The 12,891-nt window shown below is 35.0% G+C and overlaps 1 protein-coding gene across 1 annotated transcript; it reads right to left on the reverse strand.

Moving 5' to 3' along the window:
* Positions 1-6,244: 6,244 nt before the first annotated feature.
* LOC149560963 (cytochrome P450 78A4-like) lies at positions 6,245-7,998 on the reverse strand. Its single transcript, XM_089823705.1, has 2 exons — positions 6,983-7,998; positions 6,245-6,880 (listed from the first exon to the last, which is right to left on the reverse strand). Exons 1-2 carry the CDS (start codon positions 7,244-7,246, stop codon positions 6,245-6,247), a joined length of 900 nt encoding a protein of 299 aa, XP_089679831.1. The 5' UTR covers positions 7,247-7,998.
* Between the last annotated feature and the right edge of the window lie 4,893 nt (positions 7,999-12,891).

Below are 12,891 nucleotides of genomic sequence, written 5' to 3' on the forward strand. Positions count from 1 at the left end.
CATGACAAAATTACTATTTAATAAAATTTAAATCTAAAATTTATCAACTAGATCTATATAAATGTGCATATCTTTATTAAAATTATATCAATTAAATAAATAAACTTAAACACTTAAGTCAAATTAAACATTAAATACTGAATTTTTAAGTCTAATCATAAAATAATACTCCAAAAAACTATATCTAGGTTAGTTCAAGGTTTCTTTTCTTAAAACAGGAGCCACCAAGCTAATTTTTCTTTCATGTACAGTTATTTTGACACTGGGGGATTGTATGAACTCATTATGGATTATATGTTCATCTCAAGAAGAAACAAAGTTAAGATTATGGCAAGGTTATGGTTTACAATTTTGTTATGTTAACAGTTTTCATGATGGCTAAGCTTAAGATTATTATAATGATTATGGTCCTTTAATGTTAGGGAACTTACCTAGGATTATGGTTTTAGTTAGAATTATATTTAGGTTTCGGATATTTATTATGGTCCTATTGTTTATAGGATATATAATAGATGGTGTTAGGATGAGAATTAAGGTTACAATTAGAATGAAAGGTTAGAGATAGAATTATGATTTGATTAAAAATTATTTATGATTGTAGTTTGAATCCTAAATATTATCCACTTTTTAATGCAAACTATAAGTGTAGATCATGTCAGGTAATGAACTAATACATGTGAACCCTATCCCTAACCATATAATAATCCTAATTCTAATCATAATCCATATTTCATTAACTTATGAAGCTTTGGCTATCCATTTTATTGCCAGAGTAATCCCTTGAACTTTCTTAAAGTTTTCATTCCAACTTACTAATCTCCTTTCTTTATGTGAACCACTCCTGGTAGCACAATTCTTCATATTTCCTTTTCCATGTGACCATAAAATGTTCCTAATAGATTTATATAGAAGACCAAATTGATTTAAATAAAATAAGTAGGAAGAAGAGAAGTACACCCAATATGAGGAGAGAATGTTTTAACATACTTGAATTCTACCAACCAAAGTGAGATAATTAGAGTTCTAGTTGTTGAGTTTTCTAAAGATTTTCTTGTTGATATAAAGACACATTTCATTTATATGTTAGGGTTTACTACAAATGGAATCCCTAGGTACCTAACCACTTAATTATGACATCTCCATCCAATACCATATTTACTACACAAGGTAGGGGACTCAATATTTAGCCCCAATAAGATAGATGTAGAGACATAAATCTTACCACCCGATACAAAGAAAAGAGGTGCAATATGATCATTAAATGACTCGTGTTGCACTCTTCTAGCTTAAAAAGAATAAAAATATCATCAACAAACTATATGTTAGATACTTATTAATTATTTGGAGAGTAGATCCTCTAACTTTTAGAGACAACTAGTTCTCTCTAAGGAGATAATGTAATGAGTCAACAACAATAAAAAATAAAGAGGATGCAAGAGGACACCCTTTCATAATTGATCTAGAGAGTCCTAAAAATTATGATCTAACCCCATTAATTTCTCTACTAAAACCCTCACACCAATCATAAGAGAGGACACCATTTGACATAATATTGGATGGAATCCTGGGCTTGCAACATCATCATAGTGAAACTCCATTCCACCCTTTTGTAGACATTTTCATAATCAATTACTTGAGCATGCCTACACTCTATCCTGGAAATGTTTCCCAATCTAAAGTCTTCCAATAGGTTATCAAGTTCTCCAATATGTATAAATATCCTTAACAAAACACTTTTGTGTAGGGTTAATTATCTTGGGTAGGATATGTTCTAGTTTAGAGGCTAAGACCTTGGCAAGAATTTTGTATGATATGTATTTAGGAGTGTCCTATCTCTAATTTTTAATGAGATTCTTATCTCCCCTCAGGGATCAATTTTATGAGCCCTCCATTGATTACTTGACCTAGGGATTTCTCATTACTAATTTTTTGGATGGAGGAGCTGATTTATGATAGAAATGGGTTTATCAAGGAATAATGCATCTTCATTAGGAATGATGGTTCTCATTTTATCCCTATCTTCTAAATCATTTTTCTATCATCATCTTCTAACCAAAAAAATTGATAGTAAAATTAGGAAAAAGATCTTACTATATATCACTAGGGGGTGGGTATTTCTTTTTATAGAATAAGGCAATATTTTCTTATGTGGCCTTCCATTCTGCAAAGGCAATAAACATTTAGGCTACCCATACAGGAAAATAGGAAACAAATAGGGGAATCTCCAATCTCCAAAAAAAAACTTATAGGCACTTCCAACCCAAGATAAATAGAAATTAGTCCACCCGAACATAATTATCTAGTTAGGGATTGGGGTGTTAGAGTGCTTCAATACCCTCCTAATTAGATATTACATGATGAATACTCACTTAGGATATAAAGGTTTAGGCATCCAATGGAAAGACAAGGTATTCACTTCTTTAGATATATTCTTAGGCATCTAAGGGTGTAGTCTGGGCTCCTACTTGCACTGATGTTCCACCTCCACCTCTTGATGGTGAGGGAGGGTTACTTAATTGGATGCCTAATTCATTCAAGTCTCTTCTAAATTTTTTATGATGTATCATTTTGAGACCTTGATATCAATGTTTAATTAGTTTTAGGATTAGGGTTCAATTTGGTTTACTGTTTGATTAGGTTTACAAGCTTAGGTCTCAATTAGGACTAGAGTTAATAAATTGAATTAAGTTTTAAAGTGCTAAATTTGGTTTTAGATATAGAATTATAGTTAGAGCTTTTAGATTAAAAACCAACATTAATTCAAAAAAATTAGGTTTGAATTTTGTTTTAAAGTGTTGAATATATTATTGAGTTCTAGTTTAGAGTGATTTAGTTTAGTCTTAAGGTCAATGTTTAACTTGGTTCAATCTTAGGGTAACGATTCAATTTGGTTAATGGTTGGGGAAAGGATTCAAGGTTAAATTCAAGGTTTGTACTATTAAGTGGGGATATATAATTAGGTTTATGATCATGGTTGAATTTAATTTGGTTTATAAGTATAATATTAATTAGTTAAGGGCCAGGGTTACCTTTCAATCTAGTTTGATATATTCAATTTGGTTTAGGGTTACCCAAGGGTTAGTTTATTTTAGTGTTAAATATTAAGATATAATGCTTCGATATCACTCATTTTTTGATATTTTGATTATATCACCCCTATACATTGATAGTATATGTGATGAATCTTACAAATATTATTTGATCTCATTACATGTGTCATGGTAAATTTTTTTAGTTTATGTACATGAGATGCTCCTATATATGGTGTTTTTCTTTTCTTATAATTTATAGTGTTATATGTATAAATTTACCTAAGTACCCTTCTTGATTATCTATGATGGACATGTCATAAATGACATATCTCTATATGATTCTTTTGATATGATATGCATGGATAATATATATAATGAAAATTTTGAATCCTTCTTATGCAATAAATGATGTAATTAGATATGTACAAATGTTTTTAGATTCACATGTACATGACGTGTAGATGTAGATATGATGCTCCTCTAGGATAATTTAGTTTATCATAAATAAGGTTACAATTTTAGGGTTTGACATTTATAAAATTAGTACTCAAGATAAGATAGGAAAGTTATTTAATTATTTATATATTACCTAGTGTAGGTTTTAGCAAATTAAGGTTAAGGTTAATATGATAGTAAGGGTTGTGATTAGAGTTAAATTCAATGCAAATTGACATTATAGTTAATCCTAAATGATGCCCAGCCAAGGGATCCAAAGAACTAATCAAAAGTTTTACTAAGCAAGCAATAACATACATACAATAATTTACATTTATAAAAAACATAAGAGATTGCATTCCTTAATGAGCACATTTACATTTTATTTTTAAATAATTATAAGTACTAAAAGTAAAATAAATAACACATCCACATGAAAGAATATTAACTACTTCAATTCAATCCATTTAAATAATATATACATTTGTTATGAATGCCACTTGGCAAATTAATTTGGAATGCACAATCATCCACTGTACATGTCACAGGGTATGAAAGGTTGAAAGAATATACAATTATAAAATAGTTTACATCATTCATTTTCGATCCATGAAATAAAGTACAATACAATTTAAGTAAAATCATTTTAAATACTAATTTTTTTGTTTGGATCCCTTGGCAGGGTGTTATGTGATTAAGTACTTAGTTATAAATGTTTAGGGTTTTATTATACATAACTATATGGTTAGGTCAAGATTATAGTTTAAACAATGAATTTGGGTCAAGGTTATAGTTTAAACAAGGTCGAGGTTATATTTATTTGTAATTACATGTTTAAGTTCAATGAATTTACATCTAATCTAATCATTCAACATTGTAATAAACACATTTCAAAACATCTAAAATAATAATTTTTTAAATAAACATTTACGAAACTATATTTTAATTAACAGATACAAAAATTTAAACATCTACTCATTAACAATGTAAATTTACAATTTTACGTATATTAAAACTGAAAAAAAACAATAAATTAACATACATATAAAACGTAAAATTGAAAAAAATAAAGTAAAATAGTACAAAACATATTAAAATACCTGGTATATCGAAAACTAGCAGCAGGGGGTAGTCGATAGGGCTGAAAATCGGGCTCCCGTATACATCTCTAATCGGGTTCCCATTTTTGAAGTCATGAAAATGACTTCAAAAATTCCAAAAAATGGGTTTAATAAAGTCTTTCAAATCGAGTACCCGATTTTAAAGAAATCGGATACCCGATTCTAAAAGCAATCGGACGATCGATATTTGAGTGGCTCGGGCACCCGATCCGCTTTTAAATATCGGGTACCCAATTTTTGAATTTCGGCTTGAGTGCCTGAAGCTTGATTTTAGAAACAGGTACCCAATTTTAGAAAATCAGGTACTTGTTTCTAAGAAGTACAATTCTACAAATTTGACTTCTGCAGAATTGCAACCCAACTTCTTGCGGTCACCCTGTTAGTAAATTCTATAGTTGTTTTATTAGGATGTGTACAATTTTAGTTTAATTGTTAATCATTTTTAATTTAAATTTCAAATCATAATGTGGTCTATCATAAAGAAGATGAAAGTAATATGTTAGTATTATTAATTAGAAATTTTATTAACAATACTTATATGATAAAATTAAAATTTTGAATCACACTATCTTATGTATCATAGAAAGATGAGAGAGATCATTCTTTATGATTATTGAAAAATACTTTGAAATGTTATGAAAACTATACAAACTATGATTGTTAATCCTCTAAATATCATAAAAATCTTTTAAATTATTCATTTATATTAAATCTATACACTAAAAAAATCTATTAATTAAAAGAAATATGAAAAAAAATTATTTAAAATAACAGATGACTTAAAAATCAAAATGAAACAACCTAACTCCAAATATATACACCTATAAACATATCAGCACAAAGAATATAAACCTTCACAAAATAAATCTTGCTCAATTAATCCAAAAACTTTTAATGAACTATATTCAATTTTCCGAGGACATGCCAAAACTAGAAAAGTAGTTACTAATTTGCACTTGCTGAAAATTAATACTTCAACCTTTAATAAATTCTCTACAGACAGAGCTATCAATCAGGGAAAAAATGAATATGATTAATCTTCCATGATACAAATGTTAACGTAACTGCCGTTTTGCCTCTATTTTCAGATTCTTCAAACGCTAGAGCAGCCAAAAAAAATTGCCTCAAAACACGAATTAATAATAATAATAAAAGATGGAACATATATATAATGTAATAATAATAATAATAATCCGTCAAAAATGCCAGGCCGATATTTACAATATTGGATCTTTCAGAGCCGAAAGAATTCACCGATATCCTCAGAATTTAAACAACCGTGGCACCTGTAAAACATTAAACATTAAAAAAAAAAACGAGTGTCATTTCTCAGACTAGTCCGAGTTCGAGCACAACATAAATTGAGCATTATTCATAAATAAAAAAGTTCCCTACATGGGATCAGAGGGAACATTGAGAACTCCCAACTCCCACTACAGACATCTAGTAAACCATCAAAAATTGTTCTGGCTGTTAAATCGGGTAAACGCCAGACCAACTACTCACAAAATTGAGTCTTTCAAGGCCGGAACGATACACCGTGCCCAGAATTCAGACGACAATCACACTTGTAAACGAAAAGCAAAACATAACATATAACCGCGGGGGACGCCATACTCAAGACCGAAAAAACCAGAACACTCACTATATTTCTGATCAGAGCTCATTGAAATCTACCCTGACAAGAGGAATGGCGCGAAGCGGGTGCACCATCTCGCATGACAGCTTCAGTACCTCGGACAAGTCGACGGGATGCTTCTCGTGCTCAATCCAGCGGAAATGGTGCAGCAGTTTGGCCACCCAGAGATGAACGGTGGAAAGACCCAGAGCCTTTCCAGGGCACACCCGACGACCCGCTCCAAATGGTGCAAGCCTCAGCTCGTTCCCCCTCACGTCCACATTCTCACCGCCCTCCGACTCCACAAACCTTTCCGGTCGGAACTGGTCGGGCGAATCCCAAATGAACGGGTCATGTGTTATCGGCCACATGTTCACCATGACTGTGGTGCCCACCGGCACGCAGAACTTACCATCAGCCAGATTGGTGTCCCGAGTGGAGAGTCTGGCCCATGAAAGGAGTGGTCCGGGTGGGTGCATCCTCAGAGTCTCCTTCACCACCGCCTGCAGGTATGGCAGTTTACATATGTCCGAATCCATCACGCTCCTGCTATTTCCCACCATAATGTGGAGTTCTTCCTGAACCTTCCTCTGAGCTCCCGGGTTCAGTAGCATCTCCGCCATCACCCACTCTGTCAGCAGCGCCGTGGTGTCAGTGCCTCTAAATATCATCTCCTGCATGCAACAATGACAATACCAATCATCAATGTCAATGCTGAGAAACGAGATTCAAGATGCAATCTATATTCTACAAGATGCGACCGAGTTTTATCATACCCAGAGAACAGAGATCATATCTTCGTCGTCAAGCTTGTCTTCTCCGTTGAGAGACAACAGAACATCTACAAAGTTGGACTCAGCGGTGTCGTGATCTTTATCTTTGAGCCGGTGTTCGTCGATGATGTTCTTCACGAAGCCTCTCACGCGGGGGACGAGGGTGGCGCAGCGGGAGTGGATGCGGAGGGGATCGAGAAATCTCAGCCAGGGAAGATGGTCGGCCCAGTTGAAAGCCCCGAGAAGCTCGAATCCCTCCTCCACCATTTCTCTCAAATTCTTCACTTCCTCGCTCTCACCACAGATATCAAACCTCCGCCCGAAAACGCTCCCCTGATGTTGTTCAGCGCCGCCGCTTGCAAATGGCGGCGCAGCCGCACAACGACGCCGGAAGTATACTCGTCGTGAATGTTGTTCAGCATAACGAGAGAATCTGCTTGGCGTCCGGGTTCGTGGGCTGCGATCCGGCGGGGAGCGAAGAGATGGGTGGCGGAAATACGGCGGAGCATTCTCCAGTATTCACCGTTTGGAGCAAAACCGATCGCTCGTCCAAACAAGAGCTGCTGGGCGGACTGTTTGAGTGTGCGATCCGAGAAATTGACTGAGCTGAGCAACTCTCGAGCCACATCGGGATCAGATGTGATGACGGCGGGAGTGGAACCTAAGCTGAACGCCATTAGCTCTTTCGCACCATGAACTCGAGCCAGCTGAGCGAGCCTGCGATGGGCGAGGCCACGACTCATATCGATAAGGCTTCCTATGATGGGAAACCCTCTCGGCCCAGGAATGGCGGCGCCGCCATTCTTTCCGGCCACTGCCCATGCACATCCTCCGGGGCTCAACCATGCAACCACCACGGCGCAGGCAGCCACGAGCAGGATTGCGGCGTAGAGCGGCCACGCAGAAAAGATCATCATGTCGTCCGTGCTGTGCAGCATGTAGCCAGGTCCATCGTTGGCAAATATAGGAATGGCATAATAGAGCCACCACCCTACTTGTCCGCCGTCAGAACTCTCCATTGCAAGAAGAAGCGAAATGACAAACTCAGAGAAGCAGTAGTAGGACCTTGGAGAGTTCAAGACGAACAGCAGATGTGGTTGCAAATAAGGGTGAGGAGCAGACCATTTTATAGTGCTTCGACCAGCACGCCCAATGGACAAGGAGAGAGAAAAGTGGGGCGCCCATTGCAGCACAACCCTCCATTTTTTGCTTTCAAAATTTCTTCTTTCGGGAGGAGCAAAACAGATTTCCAACACATGGGAATTAAGGCGGGCCGCGGCCATTTCCAATCCCTTTTGGCGAAAAACAGAAGATCGGTTCTGCCCGGGAAAATGCCAGGAAGGCAAATTTGTCATTTGGTTGACAAATTACTAGATGAAAGAGCTCATCGAGAACTGTAATCGAATTTGCCTTTCCAATGGCGACCTTTCCAGAAGATTTTGCCCGCGCAACTTCCTCTCCCTTACAAATTTTCCTTTTCAAATGATACACCGAGATTGATGACATTCTCTTTTCCAAAGATTTATATTACCGTACAAAAGAATAGGGTTGATTGTAGTTTTTGGAGAGTAGGAAAACACCCCATTTTTAAAAAATTCACCATCGTTCTCGCCTCTTCAATGTGTGAAGGAAATACGGCCGAACATGAGCTCTTTCCGTTAACTCGCATATCTTGTAGTTTTTGGAGAGTAGGAAAACACCCCATTTAAAAAAAATTCACCATCGTTCTCGCCTCTTCAATGTGTGAAGCAAATACGGCCCAACATGAGCTCTTTCCGTTAACTCGCATATCTGGTACTCCAACTTCCCCAGCTTGGGAAACGGTTGAAGTACCTTATAATTTCTTCCCTTGACTTGCATATCAACAACCACGAAAGGAGTAAAAAATATTTGATTTTGAAATCGAGTCCTTGAGCATACCTTGTTATAGTCCGACCCGTCTTAATTGACTAAATAATCTTGTGATAACAAGTAATAGAATTAATAAGTGTATTTAAATAATTAACTATAGAATATTAAGGTAATAAATGGTAGAGAATAAGATATAACAAATTTTCTAGTAATAGATCAAGTGAATGAAATTTACAAGTTTACTATTGATTTTGAAATTAAAAAGTAGTTAAAAATGGGGGTTGATTCACGAAACAAAATGCTGTAAATAAAAGTTAGATACAACACATACTAACCTCCCTCCATTCTTAATTTCAAAAACTCCCACCCCACATTAGAGTATTTTAATGTCTAACAATAAACAGTAAAGTACGAGCAATCATAAACTACAATTTACTATTATTATGAGAACTAAATGTAATTATTGTAAATGAGGTTAATTTTATTTCTATGATTCTAAGTTTCTTAAATAATAATAAATTTTACTAATTAATGTTCTAACCTTTTTAAAGATGATGTTCTCTTTTTATAGGCATTACTAATATTTAAAGCTTAAATATCAGTCTAGGCCACACTAAATTTGAACTTGAAACCAAGAGGAGCAAAGCCATGCTACCATCCTCAATTTTATTTGGGAAATATTGACATGAGTAAGATTTTAGGAGATAGACTATGTTAGATGTTGTAAATGTGATGTATTTTTATCAATTATAGTCAAAATACAAATGTTGTGAGTTCTAAAGTTTGAAAATGTTGGAAGTTCTATACTTAATATAAATCACACACATGTGCATGCGCACGCACGCGCGCGCGCGCGCGCACACACACACACACACACACATTGTGGGAATCTTTCCTCTTATGAATTATACCAACTCTCACTACAATTAGGAATCAAAACAACATTCACCTTTGATCCTATCTTCAAATATGACGGCAAACAACCCCAACACCTTGATTCGTACACTCAAAACTTGAACACGATTTGAATAAAAAAATCTATGGAATTGAAAAGACTTATTCTACCTTAGGATATCATATCATGATCATTTCAATAGGTTTAAACAACCCATCATTGAGGAAGTTTATGATAATTCTACACAGAATGTAAATCCACTAAGTGAAGATGATATAAATAAATTGCAGCAAGAATCCACCAATACAAAAATTCTATGCATTAATCATAAATTGGTGAGGATTGATGAATTTGCAAAGGAACCCACTAAGACGCAACAAAAAGACCCATCTATTGTGCCCCCACTTCTTGCAGAGGCAAAGGAGAAATAGTCAAATGAACAAAAAATATCATAGGATAATGTTTTGGAGAGGAAAGATGAGCTTAACAATGCACTATCTTCAATGCAAATATTCTCCATTAAGATGAAAGAGAAAGAGGCAGACACACCAGCTATATCACTACCTAGTCTACAAAGCTCAGGTATACCAACACTTGTGGTAATCGACAAGGAAGGAAATGAAGAGAATAAGGGTAAGGAAGCCAGTCCTGTACCCACCTCATCAAAGCATGTTGAAAATCAAAAAGAGGATGATCAAGTAGAAAAGGATAATATGACTGTTGAGACTGAGGAGCAAACATCAATTCAAATACTAGTCACTTTACTAGTTATTTCAGCTCCTTCCAGTAGCCAAAATCTTTAGACACAGAGTACTTAGGCCACACCATTGCAGATATCAATACCGAGTGCAAGCACACCAAAGAGTGTTGAAACTACATCACTGGAGGATGTGAGTTTAGATGAGGTAATTGTTCTACCACAATTTAATCAAACAAAAATCACATTGGAAGAGATGGAGATACTACAAGAGGACCTAAAAAGGAAATCAAAGAAAGAGAAGCTCAAAAGAGAGCACAAGCAAAAACAGGTTTTGCATGAAATAAAATCTATTTTTATTGATGCTTTTGATATTTCAAACTCATTGTCCAATAAAACTATCTTAGAGAAACTTGTACATATAGTTGATAAGATGATGATATAGAGGCCAATGTAAAGTTATTGGAATGGTCTAAAAAAGAAATTCTGGACTAATGTCATGGATAAGATATCCAATGCTATAGAATTGAGACAAATTGACTTATCAACTAAAATGGATAGTGTGAAGAAATTTTTGGAGAAAATTTACTCTTTATACAATAAACTATGCAATTTTGATTTCCTTACTCAAGAAATGCAACAAACAATTAACAGGTTGCAAGGAGATCTTAAGTCTACTAGATCTTCATTAAAGATATCTCCTGGCACTAGTCAATTACATTTTCAAAGACTAATGCTGACACAGGGAAGGCTTGCCAAGTTGCAAGAAAAAGATGTAAATATAAGATCAACTCTTATCAGCATATAGTTTGGATATTGACTCCACACATGGAATTTTTACAGAAGGAACTAGCCTTTGCAGAGACATTGATGAAGAAATATTCTCATCTTTCTATACATGAAGGACTAGTGGATATGGCAGTACATGTACATATACAGATTCAATCACTTGATGCAATAAGAGAGAATTGGGATTCCACATTGGGAATCATAATGGAAGTACACAAGCCATTCTTGGATAAATTTATAGTAAGTGTACAACCCTCATAGACATAAGTGTCCAAAAAGGGGGATTTTGAAGATTTTGAAGATATTTTCAAGGTAGATATCTACTCAAAAGGAGTCATAGCACATAACTGAAGCATTTTCTTAGAGGGAGTACCATAACAAGGTAACAACAAAAATTTTTGCAAATTTTGAAAGTTTTGAAATTTTACATAGAGATTGAGTGAAATATATACATTGTCTAATTTATGCATGAAGAAAGAATATAGATGCTATGATAAAGTGTTTTTGTCACTAATGTCAAAGGGGGAGATTGTTAATCTCATTATGGTTTTGACATTGTAGTAACAAAACATTTAGTTATCATCTATCATAGTTAGTTGGTCATCACTACGACTGAGCTACTATTTAGGCTTAGTGAACAGAGTGAGTTGAGTGATTAGTGCAGGCTGAGTGATCAGAGCATGTTGAGCATAAGTCTCCAAAAAATACATGTCAAATGATATGATAGTTAGTGCTGAGCACTAGTAGGTGTTGAGCAGTCAGTATGTGTCAAGTCACTCAAGTGCTGAGAAGATAGTGTATACCGAATAGTTAGTGCATGTCAAGTGATTCAAGAGCCGAGTAAACAAGATAAGAGCACAATGAAGGTCGAGCATTAGAAACATATTGATGTCGAGTAACCAGTCAATGACATAGATATTTTAATGGCACAAACTTCTATGTAAACCATTTCTTACCCACATAATCTCAAATTTTTGATATGAAGAGATAAGGATCAAGTCATGTCATGTATTCCTATGCAATACATGCAACCAATCAAAAATAAGGAAACATTTGGTGGAAATAGCATTCAACCTGAGCCATTGATTTTAACTTAAGATCGTCTCCATGATGCCTACAAAAAGAGGTAAACCCTAAGAGAAAAAAGAATGTGTAGAATGAATGCAAAGGAAGGCATTCATGATGGAGTGGAAGATGCTTAAGTAAAGGTTAAGCATTGAAGAACCAGTTGTAAAGACAAGTAGTGAAAGGTCAGAGAAGAGACATTTGATCAGAATGTTTGAGAAACAAACTATAAAGAGGAGATCTTACATCTAGCAGAGAGGAGCTAACTGAAGGATAAGGTACTGAATCATTTTGATAGGTGATAAGGGGTAAATCTCTTAATAGAGAAATCCTAATAGACTTTTGTAAATCTCCTAATAGAGTGCTTAATAAATTGTAATTTTAAATCCTTTAGTCAAGGTGAGACCTAATAGCCTTTGTAAGCCTTTAATTTGGCAAACCTATCATAGGGTAGATCATAGATTATGATCAAAACTTTGTAACCATAATTGGCCACACTTTATTGTTGCAGTAGTGAAGATTTGTGGGTTTCATCCCCACCCCAATGTTACCTTCTCCTTGGAGGGTCTTGTGGTAATCAAATCTTTTGTGTTATCTGTTGAGTTACTTTATGCT

Source organism: Cupressus sempervirens, chromosome 4 (assembly GCF_028749045.1).
Source record: "Cupressus sempervirens isolate cs-2001-9-10 chromosome 4, ASM2874904v1, whole genome shotgun sequence".
Lineage (NCBI taxonomy): Eukaryota > Viridiplantae > Streptophyta > Pinopsida > Cupressales > Cupressaceae > Cupressus > Cupressus sempervirens.